This window comes from Balaenoptera ricei, chromosome 6, assembly GCF_028023285.1.
Source record: "Balaenoptera ricei isolate mBalRic1 chromosome 6, mBalRic1.hap2, whole genome shotgun sequence".
Taxonomy (NCBI): Eukaryota; Metazoa; Chordata; class Mammalia; order Artiodactyla; family Balaenopteridae; genus Balaenoptera; species Balaenoptera ricei.
In genome coordinates, this window is record NC_082644.1 from 91,401,756 (window position 1) to 91,421,540 (window position 19,785).

Consider the following 19,785-nt stretch of genomic DNA (forward strand, 5'->3'; position numbering starts at 1 on the left):
CAGCCAGATGTAGGAGACTGAAGAGAAGTCTGAGGAAGTTAAGCCAGGGCGTGTAGGCTCATCTTTCAAGGAAGAACCTTTGTTAAGATGGCTATCCTGGGTAAGGGTTAAGACCTGTGACCAGGACCCACAGCAAAGGTGCCCTTGTGGAGACTGAACTTCAGTGTTCATGGCTGAATGAGAATCGGAGAGGGAGATAGACTGCGGGAGAACTTAATCTGAAAACCCACTGCTGGCCTCGTACTGTGGTCTTCTGCTCAGTGGGAGTCGTGCACATGTCATGTTAGGATTTATATCCACATAGCCAGGTCTCCAATTCTTGATAAGCGCAATCTCTGACCACTGTTCCCGTAGTTCGAAGTGCCAGAAATGACATAATGAAACCCTTTATCGTTACTTCTTCAGGGAAAATTGCTCTCGATTTATGGGTTTTTGAGAAGTCAGGTGGGGCAGGGGTACCTGTGAACATGCAGACCAGAGCAGATGCTACTTCGGATCATCCTGTCGTGGGGGACCCTGTCATTTGAAATAGGATTGATTTACTCTGTGCCTGTAAAATCTTTGAACATGTTTTCTGCTACTGTTTTTCAGAATCATTTGCTGTTTCAAATAGAGAACTGTGCGATGATGAGAAAGAGTTCATACATTTCCCAGTATGTGAGGGGACCTCTCAACCTGAACCCTCGTGTTCAGCTGTCAGAATAACAGCCAATAAAAACTACAGGAGCAAAACCTCTCAGGAAGGTGCTTTAAAAAAGATGCATGAGGAAGAACACCATCAACAAATGTCCATCTTACAACTGCAGCTGATACAGATGAATGAGGTGCATGTGGCCAAAATCCAGCAGCTAGAGCGAGAGTGTGAGATGGCAGAGGAGGAACACAGGATAAAAATGGAAGTTCTCAATAAAAAGAAGATGTATTGGGAAAGAAAACTGCAAACTTTTACCAAGGAATGGCCTGTTTCCTCATTTAACCGGCCCTTTCCCAATTCACCCTAAGACGGTGGGGTGTGGCTCCCTTGTAATTAATCTGTGTTGGCAAAGAAGGTCTGGAACACGAACTTGCAGTCGGTAGCCTGTCACAGAGCTACAACTAGGAAGATGAGAGTGGTAGTAGTCACTTATTTAAGAATACATTCAGGTAAACAGCTGCACCCTATGTACCCCTGAAGTGGCAAAGAAGCTGTTAGAGTCTTCTGAAAATTATCACTATGAGTGCTATCATTCTGAATGTAATGTCTCTTAATTAGAATTCATACAAGAACCATGTGTGAGTGTTGTTGTTGTATTTTTTTAATCAAATGCAAGTGTGACTATAAAGGAGTGTGGCTGGGTTTTGTGGGTTTTTGTTTTTTTTTTTAAATAGACATCAGACCTTGTCTATCCAAATGAATGCCCTCCCATTGAAAGTGGCTGTCCTGGGAGGACACACGTTTCTCCAGTGGTAATGCTGTTACTCAGAATTTGCTAGAGGTCTTTTGGAGCCTCCACAAGAGCTATAGCACACTTTTCATTTTTTCAGTGTCATCTTTGGAGCGTGGATTTTCTGTTTTTAAACAGCCGAACATAATGGAAGGCTGTTTTCTAATGTGGCTCATAGACTGCCTTTTAAGGCCTTCCTTTCCCCAAAGAGGAGTTCCAAATAATGTCTCCAGCAGGTGTAGCTTTGTTGGAACTAAGGATGTGACTACTTTGAGGGAGAAACATTCGTTTAGAGCTCTACATTCTGTCATGCTTGTTTTATTAAAAGACAAGACTTGTGATTTTATAGTCACACTGTGTATGTTTTTTAAAGGTGCTGCCCGCCTCCACTGTGCTACAGTTTTTGGCTTCCTGCTGTAGTTTCCTACCGACTTTGTACTACTGAGTAAATGGTTGCCCTTGTTTTTAATCTTTAGCCGCCTAAGGAAAGGCCCTGCCCTCGCCGTGCTCCTGGTGCCAGCTGATAGTGATGCTACGTAGTCTGCATAGTATGCAGTTAGTATTGAGCTTTTTCAGAATCCATTACCAATATATTTGGAAACGTGGATTGATAAATGGATATTTTGACTGAGCTGTGATATAACTTCTCCTGTAGCCTAGTGAGAAAAACAGTCTTGGGAGTTGGGCATAACAGTAGCTGGAAGAAGCAAAGTGACAGTTACGTGCCAAGGCAGGTCAGCAATTTCTGAGAAGGAAAGTTCAAGGCCATGTGGTGGGGAAGGAGCAGTATGTGTGACAGAGGCTATATAGGGAGTGCAGGACGAGGAGTCAGGGCTTGAATTCTGAGCTCGGCTCTGTCTCAAGTGCTATGTGACCTTAAGTTACTCCATTTAGTCTTTGGCCCTTGTGTTTCCTGTCTATAAAACAAGAGAGTTGGTCTAGATGATGGTTAGAATCTGCTACAACTCCTTGACTGTGATGTGATCTGCACAGTCTTGGATGAGTACTGCTAACATCATAGTTGTCCGGAGGGCGTGGGTCAACAGGGAGAGTTTACTGCAGTGGCTAAGCTTCCTTCCTTTCATAATTTTGGAATTTGGGTCCCGGGGTCTGTAAGTTCAGTAAAGTACATGTATACTAATACATGCACTGCATAAAACTTAAGTGGATATCAATTTATTTTATACACTGATCATATTTTAAATATCTTAGAGGAACTGGTTATTTGAAGGTACCCTGTGAAGACTAGTCTCCTTTCAAAGGAAGGATGCTTTTGTAAGGATTTGTGTTCTTAATTTAGTTTTTACCAAATGGACCCTTTAGAGAAGCAGCATCTGGAAAAAGTCCCAAGCTTAACCGATTTATGGGAGACAGATTAGGGCAGGGAGTGGCAGGTCCTCAACACAGATGATGTGAACTGAGAAAAGTTTGCCTTTGCTTCACCTATTGAGCCATCTGGAAATCTTAATATGCAGATTCTGGTGGGGGGGCCTGAGATTGTGCATTTCTCACAAGCTCCCAGGTTATACCAGGTCTGCCTGTCTGGCCACCACAGTTCTGTGTAGCAAGGTTTTAGAGGACCCTGTGAAGCTTTTACCTATCCTCAAAAAACAAAAAAACAAAAAAACAACCCATTGGGTTAGGTACATTTTTGTGTACAGCTTTGTGCCGGATATTATTCCTCTCCCAGAATTACCACCTAATCACACAAATAACAATGTAGAACAACACAAAAAATGCTCACACACATAATGGAACTATAAAAGCATCGAACTAATTCCTAACTGAACAAATAAAGGATAATTAAACCAGCAGGCTAAAGCACCTTGTTCTACTGTTAATGGTATTTATGAGTTTATAACAGTTTTCAACCTTGAGTATGCATTAGAAACAGTATTTTATAAAAAATTAGTCCCGCTGGGTCCCACTCCCAGGGGATTCTCATTCAGTTTACCTGGGTTGAGGCCTGGTCCTCTATATTTTTTGGAAGCTTTACAGGGGGTGATGATACCCAATTGGGATTGAGAACCACTGGTGTAGAGTTCACAAATGTGTCTCATTTGGTCCTTAGTCCTGTGAAGTCCTGCAGAAGTGAGGAAATGATGCTCAGAGAAGAACCACCTGCACCAGGCTGAAAGCTAGTGAACAGCAAAGCAGAACCTCAGTCCTAGGTCTCTAGACTCGAAAACAAATAGCCCCACCTGCCTCCCCCGACCCCATCCCTCAAAGCTATATCGTGGATTTGCTTTATCCTGAGAGCCAGATCACATCTACAGGATACTTGTAATGCTTCCACTCATGAACAGGTACGTCCCAATTCATTCCACTTTTGAGTAGTTCCTTACCTGAGGTGGAAATGCAATAATCATTTCTTGGTAGGTGCTGTAGAGAATTGACTGATAAATACTAAGACACAGTTCACCATCCCCTGACCTGCCAAATCATGGACACAGCCCAGTAAGGGATGTAAGGCTTGTACACAGCTATCATGTACTTGATCAGGCACGTCTTCTAGAGCATTTGAAGCTCAGCAGAGAGTGAAGAGACTTGAAGGAAAGTCTAGAGGAGGTGGCATTTGAGCTAAATCTTTAGAGTTGGTATTTTGGTAGGTGCAGATTCAGAAAGGAGAGGAACTTCACTAGATGCAAGGTCCTGTTGAAGATTCAAGACGGTGAGACACATAATTGGGAGGACATGGGGGAATTTCCAAATTGGGCAGTAACATGATCAAAACTGTGCTCCAGGAGGAAGATTAGAAGATGGAATTGAGTTTAGAGAAGACTGGAGTCCAGGAGATGAGGTAGGAGGGTTTGGTTAGGATGAGATGATAGGAGGACCTAGTAAGAAATGAGGGAGACCAACGTGAAGGGCGTTGCCGAAGTGGAATCAGTCAGGCTTGGCAGCACATTGCTTTTGTTGGAGGGGATGGGTAAAGTTTTAAAGCTAGATGCCGGAAAGAATGATGTTGATTGAAATAAAGAACGGATGCATTTCTGGCTGACGTATCCTAGGAGAGGCCTAGACATGAACTAGTGCAGTTGCTCCCACCCATTCAGCCTCAGACACCAGCACCTCCTCCCATCTCCTCTTTGGCTGTCACCTCTTTGCTCTGACTTCTGCCTCTTCAGCCTCCTGTGCTGCCTCTTGCACCTGTTCATCTGACGTTTTAACTCCTCCCTGCTGGGTCCTTGTCCCCCGACTCAATTTGGTGCTCCCTCTGCCATCAGTACCTCCATTGCAGCTGGTGGTGCATCAGTCACCATCTCTTATAATGGCTTCACACTTGAAAGAGCAGGAAAGACTATAGTTGACGCTTAACAACCTGGGGGCCAGGGGTGCCCACCACCCCCAGCTGTGGAAAATCCCCTTACAACTTTACAGTCAGCCCTCTGTATCTGCAGTTCTGCATCTGGGGATTCAATCAACTGCGGATGGTGTGCTGTAGTACCCATTTATTGAAAAAAAAATCTGAGTATAAGTGGACCAGCACAGTTGAAACCCATGTTGTTCAAGGGTCAACTGGATTTCTTTTTTTATTTTTTTAAATATTTATTTATTTTATTTATTTTGGCTGCGCTGTGCCAGGTCTTAATTGCAAATTGCAACATGCGGGATCTTATTTTTTTATTTTTTTATTTCTTTTACTTGTGGCACGCGGGCTTCCTAGTTGCAGCATGCATGTGGGATCTAGTTCCCCGACAAGGGATCGAACCCAGGCCCCCTGCATTGGGAGCGCGGAATCTTACCCACTGGACCACCAGGAAAGTCCCTCAACTGGATTTCTTTATCTTGAGCTTCAATTCTTTTCTAGCTGGCATCCACAAATTTCAGGGTATTTTTTAAGTGTCCCATGTGTAAAGGTACACTGGCTGAGAGGGGATGTTAATTCCCGTGTATCCCTATTACAGCCTGTTTCCAAAAATCAAACATAGAATCCTACCTTATTGTGCATTAAAAATCAGCAAATATTTTAGGAGCTTTTCGGGGAGAATCTTAAAATGCATTGGCTTTTTTTTTTTTTTTTTTTTTAAGAAGAAAGAGAACAGAAGAAGAGAGGTATGGTGGGGCAGTGCATTTGAGTTGTCAACAGCTTCTGCAGTGTCAGGTCAATTACATCAGCACTTGGTCTGGACCAGGGGAAAGGAATGGTTTTGCCTCCTGGGAATGTCAGAAGGACCTGATAATTATATTTGGCAAAGCCAAGAAGAGTGGCTCTGTAATGTCATTGCTAAGAATTACCCTTTTAATAGTATCTCTGGATGTCTGAGCTGTTCAAATGGAATGACACTTCTTTTCTGCTGTGGCTTTCCTTTCTGTTGGGCTGCTTCCCAGCTGGTCCTCTTGTTCTTCTTTGCCCTTTTCTCTTCTATCTTCTGCCTTCCCAGCCCTGTTTCTCCAACCCCTCCTTCTGCACCCACAGCAGTTTCCACTGTCCCCCCTTTTACAGTTGGAGTCATGTGAGAATGTGTGTAAGGGAGATACTGGCCCCAAACCAGCATATTCAACATGTGGTATCAACAAGGTGAAGTGTAGCCTTGGACTAGACAAAATATCGACCATCTGCTTCCTTGCTGCATCCGCTACTTTTGTGTTGGTGGGACTCAGAAGTCACGGAAAAGGTCACCAGTGATTCATGTCTGCAACAAATTCTTTTCTAATTGTGCCGTATATTATGCCCTTCAATACAACTTACTAATCTCTGCCTCAGTTTTTCCATCTGTGAAAGTGGTGTAATACTTATCTACCTCCCTTGAATGTTGTAAAGATTAGTCTATGTTAGTAAAGCACTTTTGAAATAAAGAGTGATGTAAAGCATTTTAATATTATTGTTGTCGTTGTGATATGGATGCCCCCCCTGTAGAGATGCTGCTCTGTAGGGGAAGTACCCCGTGGATACCATGGTTTAGGAACACCCAGTACAGAAAACTTCCATAACAGATACAAGAGTGATTTCTTGGTGTGTGTGAAGGTTTTCAACATAGTATTTCCTTAAACAGCCCTTTGGTTCATTTAGAATGAGATTTGATTATAGAAGAGTGATTTATGTAAGATTTTTAAAGAACATATCTATTGAGCCTTTATTACCCAGTATAATAGGGTTTGCAAGCTGATTATTATCCTAACAGTGCAGTTTGTCAACATTAGGTGGAAAACTTCCATTTCTACATTATCCAGATGCCCAGATTGTGCGTGAAGGTTTTTTCACTCTTGACACTGATTAGAGTGGACAGAATGGGGATCCTGCTACTTCTGAGTGAGGGGATCGCAGCTCCAGTTCCACTTGCAAAATATTCTCACAGCACCTCTAGTGTGGGGGGAAAAGACTCACCATGTATGTTCATCGGAGTAGGGGGTTCTCTAGCCATAAACTTGGGCTCCCTTTCTTAACTCCCGATAACTGCTAAGAGATTTAATTAGGTTCTGGTCTGAATATTCTCTTTTGTGGGTTTGTTGGGGGGAAATAATTCCAAACCCTGTTATTTAAGAAATTGGTTATTTTTAATCAAAAGGACACCTGTTACAGTGGAACGACTGTAAATAGTAGCAGAAGTTAAGGTTCCAGTTCCTTTTTGTCTCATCATCTGGTTTAGCTTCCAGAGTAACCAAGAAGGAAACTCACACTGGTGCTCTGCTGGTGAGGTGCATGTGGTTCTAGATTTTTATCCTTGAGTCTCAAAGAGTTTTTGGATGGGCTGGTGTTACACTTTCTGCAGGAATGGAAGGTGGTCACTCTAGTCACTCAGCCTTTGGGAAATCTGGGGGGCTGCTGGGGCCCATCTGCTCTCATGTGGTCACACTGAGCCCAAGGCTGCAGGGGCAGGAGTTGCCCAGGGGAACCTCTTCTCATGGTGATGGCAGAAGTACAAGAGCGCAAGCCCACCTGTGGAAGCACATTTCAAGTTTCAGTGTCATATCTGCTAATATCTCCTTGGCCAAGGCAAGTCATGTGGCTGAGCCAAAGGTCAAGGGGAGGGAAGTAGACGCCTCTTAAGAAGGTGAGGGGAGGGTGTGAAAAATTTGAACAATAATCTCATTTACCACAGTGTCACAAGTGGGGAGGCAACGAGTGGAATACCAAGGAGTTGAGATTATATTATTAATCGAGGAACAGAGAATCTAGGGGGGAACTGCGTCCCTGTTCCTTCCTCTCTTTCTTTGTTTGGAGGGGGAGGCTTTAAAATAGTGATAATAATAGAATATATGTCATAGGGATGTTGGATTAAATGAGCAATATGTATTTAGTTATATGTATTTAGAACAGAGCCTGGCACACAAACACTGTAAGTTTTAGCCATTATTTTTTTCTCTTAAGGTCATATGGCTTCTAAATGGGCCAGGGATATTTGAACCCAAGTGGCCTGGCTCTGGAGTTCATGCTTTTAAGAATCAGAATACACAGTGTTTCTATTCGGAGCCTGAGTTCACATCTTTGCTTTGCAAAGAATGTGGCCTCCTGAATATTAGATCATCATCTGTAAAATACTTTCCAAGATTGCTATAATGATTACATGAGAATATACATAAGAAAGGGCCACATAAACTATAAAATCAACCCCCCCCCTGCAAATCCCTAAACCTTTCTTCTGATATTCTGTGTTACAGGACAGTCCAAGACTCTCTGCTCCCATTACAAAACTTCACCTTAATCTCTCCCTCCAGCCTCCCCACTCTGTGACAATCCCTGAACTCACTTATCATCTTGGTTTCAGAACCAGGCTCTGTGAAATTACTTCTGTTGATCCCTCTGCCTGGAGTGCTCTCAGCCTCTCTACAACCCCTTCCCATCACCTGTGCTGCTGAAGTGTCACCCATCCTTCAAGGTCACGTGACACCAGGACACACTCCTGTAACCTGGGCTCTGGTCCCAGCTTTGCTGGTAACTCATCACTCTCTGGATTAATATAATTTCCTTGTGTGTAAATTAAGGGTGTTGGAGGAGAGGATGTCTACATTTCCTTCCCTTGTTCTAATTAGTGTAATTCTGAAGTTAAACTAATCTTTTCAATTTACTGCATGTAACACAAGTTTTCAATGTAGCATTCTCCTTAAAAGATAATGTGCACATAAATGGAATTCTAATCATGCATCCAAGTGGATCAACCCCAAGGTTGAAAGTGCTATTTGTGAAAGTTATTGATATTAGCATAACGATTGTACTTAAACTGTTTCTAAAACAATCTAAATATAGGCAACACAAGAATTTCTATATAATGGGCACAGAAAGGTTGTTGCTCCCCAAAATGTAATTTTCCCAATAAGTTGTAACTGGCTGCTATTTACTTTAGCTCTTTTAAATTGCCCATTTCTATAAATTATAGAATACTTCTATTTTACAGATTGCCCTATTCTAAGGCAATAATGTGCCCAGAATATGTAGATTTTTGTATTTGCTTTTAAAACTTTATCAGTTGATTTCAGTAGATGATATCTGTTGTAAACATCCAGGGCTGCCTGAAAACCTGCTTCAAATGGAAGGAAGTTAGCATTTATTGAATATTTTCTATGGGTGCTAAGAACATTCATCTATTATCTCATTTTATTCTTAAAATACTCTGTAGGAGTAGGTAATATTATCCATATTTTAAAGATAATGAAATGAAGCTTGGAGAGGTTAAGTGTCTTATTCAAAATCACATACCCAAAGTTTTGGAGATGGTTGTACAACAATGTGGATAAACTTAATGTCACTGAACTTTACACTTAAAAACAGTTAGAAGGGTAAATTTTATGGTATTTCACCACAGTAAGAAAAATAATCACATACCTAGCTTAACTAGATTTAGATCCCGAGTTAGTATGCTTTGATTAGTCTGCTTATGGCTGGTTATGATTATCAACATCTGCTAGGACTGATGAGCCAGAAACAAAGAGAAGCAGAGAAAAGCTAAGTGAGGTTAAAGGTATCAGCAATGGCAAAGGTGGTACCCAATTCTGTCTGACAGCAAGCTGAGAATCAGTGACCAAGGCAAAAAAGAGAGGTCACCCATCAGTCTTGCCATTTAGTGCTTCTCAAATGTTAACGTGGATAAGAATCACCTGGGCATCTTGTTAAAAATGCAGATTCTGATTCAGTAAGTCTGGGCTAGGGCCAAATTTTGCATTCCTAACAAGCTTCCAGGTATCAGTGATATTGATGATCCATGGCCTAAACATTGAGTAGCAAGGATTTTAGATCACAGGAACTTCCAGGGCAGCTCTCTAAGTGTTTCAGATCCCTTGCATCAGAGAATCTGGGGTGCTTTCCCAAAGCAAGTTCTGCGCCCCTGCCCAGACCTACTGAGATCAGAATCTCTGAGGGCAAGACTGGGAATCTAAACTTCTAACAATCTTCCCTGTTGCTTGTTAGGTGTAATAAAGTTGAAGAACCACTGCTAATAGGACATCACCATAGTATGATAACAAAAATCACTTTATTTCCATTCCCATTACCAGTTTATAAAGTCTTTTTATATCCTGTTTCTCCTGTGCCTGTACAGCAGGATAATGAAGGCGATACAATTGGCCCCACTTTGCTGATGAGGAAACGGACATCTCTGGTGGTTAAGTGCTAGACCCAAAGGTCTTCAACTCCCAGAAAGTTTTCTTTTTATTATTTCATGGCTCTTTCTCCCACTTTACCATATCTTCACTTATAGTCCTACACAAATTAGAAGTTCTTTTATGTCTAAAAAGCTTTGCAGAGCAATTTTCTTTCTATGATGCTTTTAAAGATTTCAATCTAATTTAGCGTATTAAGAAGCACAGTTTATGCTTATAAGCATGAAGCTATCCAAGGTCATGGCAAAAAAAAGTCTGAAGTAATGAAATAGATTGCATTGAATTTTTTAAAAATCCTTTTTTTTACCCTTCACCTAGATTCACCAATTGTTAACAGTTTGCTTTTCTCTCTCTTTGAACCACTTGAAAGAAAGTTGCAGACTTTGACACTTCACCCCTAAATTCTTCAGCATGCATATACTAAGAATAAGAACATTTTCCTACGTCCACAATCCCATTATTACACTGGAGAAAATTAATATTAACTCAGTAATAGCTTCTATATGTAGTCTACATTCAAATTTATCCAGTTGTCTTAAGAATGTCTTTTATTGCTGTTTATTTTCTCAGATCCAATCAAGGTTTATTGCGTTTGGTTGTTTTGTGTCTTTAGTCTAATTTAATCTAGAAGAAATCTCTCTCCTGTGTTGTTTTTCATGACATTAAATTTCTTATAAAGTCCAGGCTTCGTCAATGTGCCCCACATTCTGGATTTATTTGATTACTTCCTCGTGATTAGATTCAGGTTAAACTTCTTTGGCAAGACTATTTTATAGATAACCTCATGTACCTCTCTTTACATAGTTTCAGGAGCCACATGGTCTAAAGCTGCCCCACCATTGGTGAGGCTAAATTTGATCACCTGGAGAAGGCAGCATCTGCTAGATCTCTTCATTATAAAGTTACTTCCTTTCACTCATAGTTAATTAGTTATATGTGGGGTGATAGTTTAAGTCTCTCTGAATATCCTGTCCCCAGCCACCTTTCACCCCATGGTTTTAGCATCCATCAATGATGATTACTCAAATCAATTATTTCATGGGGATTTCAAAATGGTGATTAAACCAATCTTGACCATTTGCCAGCATTTATACAGAAAGAAGGTATGCCAGGTTGGAGAAAATCTGAATTTAGGTCACCTCAAGTCACGCCTGGCTACTCAGAAAGCATAGGGTCCACTTTGCTCCAACTTTCATAAGAGGCCATCTCCCTCAGAACTCCCGAGCCAGAGGTGAGTAGTAGGAGGTGTCGTTTTCTTTTTCCAATGCCAATAAATGCCCACCTGAGAGAAAAGGCTCCTGAGTTCCTTCTAAGCACGCCTACTCCAGGGTTCCTCTCGTGTCTGCCTCTGGTGCTGTCGATCTCTCCTGAGCGCTACTGGGGAAAATCATGTGCTTTCTCTTCCTTTATCATCAATGACCACTTCACAATTTTCTCTTCCTTCTCAAATCTGACCCCAAATTGCTGTGTAGTAGGGACTTGGGGCAGTAATCCAATTGAAAGGGAGGGGTCGGGGTACTTGATCTGAAGTGGTATCTGCTGTATATATTGCATGTCAGAAGTCAGTTTAAAGAGAAAGTAACTTTTTACATAAGATTGAGAGACTGCAACTGCCCACAGCAAAGATGGTAATGAAGACTGGGGTGGAAAGGCTAAGAGGGAGCTGATGGAGATTACAGGGGGCCAAAGCTGCCTTCAGCTACCTTTTGATGCAGCCACTCCCCCACCCACTACTCCCACTTCACCCCTTTCTCTTTGGAGAAAGAGACCCTGAAGCCAAGATCCAGGATGTTCCTCAGTGTCTCAATACCAATACCATACCTACAACCCCCAACCCCACCCCCATATCAGCCTCCACTCTTCCCTCTTGTTTCAAAGAAGAAAGTGTCTTCCCTCAAAAGTCAGTCCCTCCATCCGTGCTTTGAATTCCACCCCTCCTTGTCTTCTCAAGAATCTTACACATCTGATTATCCTTTTTCCTGTGTTGTATAGTCAACTCCCCCATCCCAGGATCTTTTCCATCATTGTTTAAGTATTTTACAGTCTCATCTCGAGAAGTCCCTTCTCCACCCAGTCACCTCTAGCTTTGTTTCTCTTCTTCTCTTCACAGCCAAGCTGTCCAAACGTTTTGTCTCCGCTTCCTACTTCCTACTCATGTCTCAGGAGGCTCCAATCTGGATCCTGCCCCTACCACTTTACCAAATGGCTCTTGCTAAGATCACCAATGACTTCAAGTGACTCTATCCATTGGACACTATTCAGTACCCGTCTTGCTTGACCTTTTAGCAGCATTTGGCCAGTTAGCCATGTCCTCGTTCTTGAAACATTTTTGTTCCTTGGTCTCTGTGACCCTGTTCTTTCCCTGGTTTTCCTCCTAATTTTCTGGCAGTTCTTTCATATTTCCCTCCATTGGAATTCCTCAGGGATTCAGGCTAGACCCTCTTCTAATTTTATAGTACAGTTGACCTTTGAACAACACTGGGGTTAGGGGGACCAACCCTCCTCACAGTTGAAAATCCGAGTATAACTTTACGGTTGGCCCTCCGAATCCACAGCTCTGCGTTGGAGGAGCCAACCAACCTCATATGGTGTAGTACTGTAGTACCTATTTATTGAAAAAATTGAGTGGACCCTCAATTGATTTGAATTGAGTTCAAATCCATGTTGTTCAAGGGTCAACTGTATCTCATATACTTTTAAGTTGTCACACCCACTTCTATGACTTCAATTAATTTTTTCTCTGATGACTCCCACACTTACATGTCCATTGTAAATCTCTTATGAGCACCAGACTTATACATCCAACTGCTACTGGATGTCTTGTTACAGATGCCTCAGTGGCCCCTCAAACTCAGTGTGCCTACAACTGAGCTCCTCATCCTCTCTCCAAACTGGCTTTTTCTCCAGAGGTGGCTATTTTAGTAAACACTCTTGAACCTAGGGATAACCATGGCTTGATATGTTCTCTCCCTCAGCTCCCACATCTAGCCAGTCATCAAATTCTGTTGATTTTACCTCTTTAACCTGTCTAATTCATTTACTTATCCCCATCTTCCCTAGTTCAAGCCACCATCATCACTCACCTAGACCACTAATAGCTCTCCCATGATTTTCTTGGGTACATTTTGCCTTTCCAATCCATTCTGCACACTACAGCCCAAGCTATTTTTCAACAGTGTCATTGAGATACAATTAACATACCTTACAGTTCATGCATATAACCAAGTAATCTTTTTTTTTTTTAATTGAAGTATAGTTGACTTACAGTGTTTCATAACCAAGTAATCTTTTAAAAACATAAATCTGAGCAGGTTATTCCCCATTCATAATCTTTGGATCAAATCTGAATCCTTATTCTGGCTTAAAAGGCCCTGTGTGGTCTGGTCTCTAACTTCATCCTTTGTGTCATCTGACTCCTCACTCTCCAGGCTTCAACCACAGCAGCCTTTTCTCTGTTTCTTAAACTTGCCCTATTCTTTATCATTCTTACATGTTGAACTTTCCTCGTAGAATACTGTTCCCTCTCTACCCCCCTCTAACTCTTCACCAGTCTCCCAGGTTTGGCTTAATATCACATCTTAGGGAAAGCTTTCCTTGGTACTAGTACCCAACCCCTAGGAGTTAGGGGTCCCTGTCTGGTGCTTTTACACATCCTTTGCAAAACCCTTCGTAATTTTAATTGATTGTTTAAAGCGTGACTTCCTGTTAGACAATAGGACAGGGACTGTGTCTATCTGATTCACCTCTGCATCCTCACTGCCTAACACGGTTGCCTGGCACATAATGGGCAATCTCTATATATTGTTGGATGAATGCAGCTACTGTCACTGCTTTCCATGCCCTGCCCTGACCCCTGCTCCCATTGTTGTTGAAGTCACCACTATCAGAGCTGCCCAAAGTCTCACCACTATTGTTCTGCTTTGAGAGAAACAGCTGTAGGATGTGGTCTTGCTGTTTCACCCTTACAACTACCTTAATTAGGAACCCAGATTAAGTGCCAAGTCTAACTATGTTGACCCTGATGCTGAGTCCCAAGGCCATCAGACTGTAGGGAATAATTTTCAACTGGTTGCCAAGGGAGAAGAGTTAGAAAACCACCGACTCAATTCAACTTCACACGTACATGTACTGATGAGTTGCTGTATACAGTAATGTGTGCATGGATACACACATTTAAATGTGCATGTACAAACACAGGGTCCAGCTGTCACACTCAAATATGCAGACATACACACTCTCCCAGAGGCAACCTTATATATACTCATTCCCTACATATGCACACAGAGAGTAAAAGGACATATGCTTGGCACTTATGCATATGTACAGAGGCAAGCTGATATACTCATTACATATATATATACACATAGGCAAATGACATATGCTCAGTACATATGTGTACATACAGAGTCAAGCTGACATACTTAAACATACACAGTGGTAAAATAGAATTATTTAGCTCCATTTGACTCGCTCTAATTCCTCCGTGTACTTAACTCCTTGCTTTATCTCTCTTTCATGATTCTTAGCCCAATGGATGCCATTCTCAAGTTCCCAGGCTCTTGCCTGTAACCTCGTGTCCCTTCCCTTTGGCCTACCTGGCTAACTGTCACAACTTTCCCCTCCAGTAGCTTGGCTGCCCTTGCCAGTCACCAGGCTGCCCTCCTGCAGGTCTCTCCAGTAGCCAGCCAGGTCAGATGAGCTCTTTTGACTGCTGACTTTAACTCTTAAGGTGACCATAGGCTTTGGAGTCAGACAGACCTCGATTTCAGTCCCAGTCCTACTGCCCACTAGCTGCGTAACCTTGGACGAATAATTAACTGCTCCAAACCTCAGTTTTCTCATCTACAGAATGAGGATCATATTATAATAGCACCCTCCCCATTAGGTTTCTGGGTGCATTACATTAGATAATACAAGTGGCACTCTTAGCCTAATATATAAATGCAGTTAATGGCTATTGCCACTCATAACAGCTAACATTTATTTGCTTACTATGCCACTACTACCTCTAGCCAATTACTTATTGAATACTTACAGTGTACTAAGCATTGTTCAAAGCACTTTACCTATGCAAACCCATTTTATCCTTACAACAACCCTATGAAGTAAGTAAGAATTCTGTTTCCATGTTACAGATTACGAAACTGAGGTCCAGAGAATTGAAGTAACTTATCCAAGGTCATTAAACTAGCAAGTGGCAGAGTTATGATGCAAAACCAGATGCTTTGGTTCCAGAGCTTACACTCTTAATTACTATGCTATACCTCTTACTGCAATTTATGTGTGATTGTCTTTGTCAGAGAAGCTATTTCTTTGGTACAATCCTTTATGAGTTAAACCCTTGGAGAAATTTTTGAATTGCAGCTGAAAATTTCCATTTGCTGAAAGATGGAGAAAATCTTCATTCTGTATTCAGCGCAATACCGAACAATTGAATGACAAGAAGACCTGCAGGCAAAACCCAGCGATGCCTCCTCAGTCTCTCTACCCACTCACAGGGACTGTTTGGGTGAGAAGCCTTTCAAATCGACAGAATTATAGTGCTGAAGTCTCTTTTCCTCAGGCAGAGTAAGACTACTCTTTGAATTCCCATAGCACTTTTTTGTTCAGATGTCTGTAACCCTGGCCTCCTTGGCTTCTGCCCATCTACAGAATTGAGGACCATTAAGGCCATGTGGGTAACAAGAACGGTGCCTTCAACTGGAGTGGTAATTACAAGCAATGTAATCACAATAATCCCTGCATGTAATCACAAGAAGCTCCAACAAAAGTCTTCTGATGCGCTGGCAGGGGGCTCAGGATGACTTGTGCACACCCCTTGGTGGGTGCAGTATTAGTGGTGCCAATCTTTGCTCCATCTTTTTTTTTTTTTTTAATTTTTATTTATTTATCTATTTATTATTTTTGGCTGCGTTGGGTCTTCGCTTCCGCGCAAGGGCTTTCTCCAGTTGCGGCGAGCGGGGGCCACTCCTCATCGCGGCGCACGGGCCTCTCACTATCGCGGCCTCTCCCGTTGCGGAGCACAGGCTCCAGACGCGCAGGCTCAGTAGTTGTGGCCCGCGGGCCCAGCCGCTCCACAGCACGTGGGATCTTCCCAGACCAGGGCTCGAACCCGTGTCCCCTGCACTGGCAGGCAGACCCTCAACCACTGCGCCACCAGGGAAGCCCTCTTTGCTCCATCTTGTGTCGGGTGATGATGCTTCTCCACCTGCTCAAGCTCGTGATGTGGTGGGGCTTTGGAGTCAGATGGGGCCAGGTGACTCCAACTTCCTAGCTTTGTGGTTTAGGTAGGTTACTTAACCTCAGGAGCCTCGGTTTCCTCATCTATAAAATGGAACTAATACCTACCAACAGAGTAGGTGGGAAAATCAGTGACAACAAATAGGAAGTGCCTGGCAGTACCTGGGATGTAGTGGGTCTTCAGTGAATTATAGTTACTATTGTCATGGCTCAACCCAACAATTATTCTCTTTCACCAATATTATTATGGGGTCTCTCCGACTAGACTATTAGTTCTGTGAGAGGCAGAGACTTTGTTTTGTTCACTGTTGTTCCTCAGCATCTAGAACAGTGCATAGTCCGTAGTAGGTGCTCAGTAAATATTTGTTGAATGAAGTTTAAAGCCGGTTGATCTTGTTCTCTGTCCCCAGTATGCTGGCCAGCATTCAGACCCTCTTGTTCACAGGCCCTTTGCTCTGATGTTCCCTCTGCCTGGAACAATCCTTCTTCACCTAGTTAACTCCTACTCATCCTCCTGATCTTAGCACAAGTGTCACTCTTTCAGATTTTGACCTTCCCTTTCATAGCCTCTGTCAACATTGTTGCAATTTTACTTTTATTCGTATAACTGTTTGATTAATATTTGACAGTAAGCTTCATAAGGACAGGAACCAGATCTGTTGTACCCATCACTGTATTTTCAGGGACTAGGAGTAGACTTTCAGTATAAATTTGCTGAATGAATGAATGACTTTATCCATTCTTTCCATTTTTTTGTTTTTTTGTTTTTTTTGGTTGTTACTGTTGTTTTTGAGGCTTGTGAGATCTCAGTTCCCCCAAAAGGGATTGAACCCAGGCCACGTCAGTAAAAGCCCGAAATCCTAACCACTAGGCCACTAGGGAACTTCCTACTTTTTTCATTTTTTAAAAAGACCCCCCCCCCCCAGGAAGTGGGGTCCAATTTCTTGAGTTGGGTCAGAGGTCAGTCCCAGGCTTGCACGGGGGCTGCACCATAAATCATTCCAGTGTTTCTGGACTGAACTCAAGTACTGTGATCCTCTCCTACCAGGGCCGATTTGTCAGTCCCAGAGTTCTCATTACTGCTTATCAGGGCTTCATTATGCAGCTAGACCCTCCAGCAGGAGGTCCAGCAAGGCCTGAATTTTGGCTGGGTTGGGAGTGTGAAGTAGGATTTGCCATTTACTCCTCTTCTCCGCCCCCACTCTATGTCTGTTTAGTGTTTATCACACTGAGTTGTAATGATTAATTTTTAGATGTACGCCCCCCCCCCCCTCCCCCAGCAAGGAAGGACTATCTCTTTCCCCCAGAGGCTATTGTGATGCCTAGCATGCAGCTGATGCTCACAAAGATTTCCTGAAGGAATGCAATGTTTTCCATGAATGAAGCTTTACTGGGGACAAAACCAACTCACAGGAGAGGGCACTACCTCTGGCTTTTTTTTTTTTTTTAAACCTGAGCCAGTAAATCTCTTTTAGTTTAAGTTAATTCGGGTTGTGTTTGTTTTCTATTACTTGGAACTGAAAACATTCTGATAGCGCATAACTAACGGTGTTCAAGTATGGGATCTCTGATAGATTATTGTTAAAAAATGTTCATTCCATAGTCACTCCTTCTTACCTCCATAAAAAGAATAGACTCCTCTACCCCTATGTCTTTGGGCTCAGCTATGAGACTTGCTTTAGCCAGTGGGATGTTAGCAGACATGTACAAACAGGGGTGTGAAAAGTGCTTGCACAATTGGGCATGCCCCTTGTACCACTACCACCTCCATAAAAAGAGGTTCCCCCAGGTAGCTTCTGCCCTTTCAGCTGGGACCCCAAAGCGAATACTCCTGGAGAAGATCAGAACTCAACCTGTACACAGGAGCCAAGACAAGCTGAACCTGCAGTTTAGAGCAGAGCCATCCAGCCAAGCCTATAGTCAACCCCCAGCCCTATGAGAAATGAATGTTTACTATAGCACATTGCTGACATTTTGTGGTTGTTTGTTATGGAGCAATAACTGACTAATAAGGTTAGGCCAGGGGTTTCCAAACTGGCAGTGCATGTGAATTACTTAGAGAACATTAAAATAAATAAGGGATACTTGAGCTTCCCCCAGAATGTCTGGAGTGGTATTCAGAAATCTATATTCTTTTAAAACTCTCTGGGTGGTTTTTATGTAGTGAGTCCCCCACTCTTTTTTTATCTGACATTTTGGGGTCACCAATATTAAAGCATGTGATGGGGGTTCTATTAAATGACCACTAAGATTTTTTTAATTTGGGAGGTTGGGATTGACATATATACACTAATTATGTATACAACAGATAACTAAGAACCTGCTTATAAAAAAATAAAATAAAATTCAAATTAAAAAAGCAATAAGAATTTTATTGAGTTATAGTTGATTTACAATATTAGTTTCAGGTGTACCACATATGGATTCAAAATTTTTATAGATTATACTCCATTTAAAGTTGTTATAAAATGTTGGCTATATTCCCTGTGCTGTACAATATATCCTTGTAGCTTATTTATTTTATACATGGTAGTTTGTACCTCTTAAGATCTTTTTTCGTCTCTGAGACTGGATGATTGAAGTCAGAGAACTCCTGTTTCTGAAGTACAATCCTTTTCAATTTGAAAACTTTTGAGAAATCTGTGTTGAATTTTTCTTAGCTGATTTAGAGAAAGATGCAGAAGTAAATTAGCTGTGATTTATGGCCATAGGAGTTTTGTTTTTTATTTAAGGATTGTCTCCTCTTAGTATTTCTGCCTGGGCTACGGTTAGCAGTCAAATGAAAATTAAAAGCAGACTGGGGCTGGGAGAGTCAAAACACATGGCAGGAAAAAAATTACTGGTGAGGTCAAGTTTAGGGGAGAAGCTGCTGAAGGAGTGGTCTGAGAGGAGCCTTCAGCTGTGGCTTAGCAGTTAGGAACCTGAGATCACACCTGATGCAGAAGCCAGTTGAATTTTAGCTGAATAATTGCCATGCCACTGCCCAGTTTAGAGGTTTGAGGCAATCTTAATAAAATGTTACAAATGTGAATTTATATAAAAAGCATGATAAAAGTATAATTTAAAAGAAAATAGCTTTTTAAAGTTATAACAATAAAAATTTTCATTGACAAAAATTTGAACAATATAGAAAAGTATAAAGAAGAGGAATCTTTTATTTGTAAGCCCACCTTTCAGAGATAACCACTGCTAATATATTGCTGTGTATTCTTCTGAACGTTTTTCCTATGGATGTGTACACACACATGCCTATTTCAGAAAAATAGGATTTTCTTATACATACTCATTAGTATCATTTTTTTCCATGTCAGTAAACACTAACCAATCATCACTGTTAAAACTGCATAATACTCCATCGTACAAAGAGGTACCATACTGGGACTTCCCTGGTGGCGCAGTGGTTAAGAATCCGCCTGCCAATGCAGGGAACATGAGTTCGATCCCTGATTCAGGAAGATCCCACGTGCCATGGAACAACTAAGCCCGTGCGCCACAGCTACTGAGCCTGCGAGCCACAGCTATTGAGCCCGCGCGCCTAGAGCCCATGCTCTGCAACAAGAGAAGCCACCGCAATGAAAAGCCC

At 42.0% G+C, this 19,785-nt stretch overlaps 1 protein-coding gene across 4 annotated transcripts in view; it reads left to right on the forward strand.

Annotated features, from left to right (window-relative positions):
* Positions 1-19,785, forward strand: part of TMEFF1 (transmembrane protein with EGF like and two follistatin like domains 1) — a 146,007-nt gene that overhangs the window by 33,081 nt on the left and 93,141 nt on the right. For 3 of the 4 annotated variants that reach the window (XM_059925189.1, XM_059925187.1, XM_059925188.1), the window contains one exon: positions 592-6,245. The exons of the other annotated variant lie outside the window; for it this stretch is intronic. In XM_059925189.1, the coding sequence (XP_059781172.1) occupies positions 592-1,001 (410 nt within the window). In that variant the 3' untranslated portion in view covers positions 1,002-6,245. Of the gene's footprint in view, positions 1-591; positions 6,246-19,785 lie in introns of those variants that run through there. 4 annotated transcript variants of the gene reach the window in all.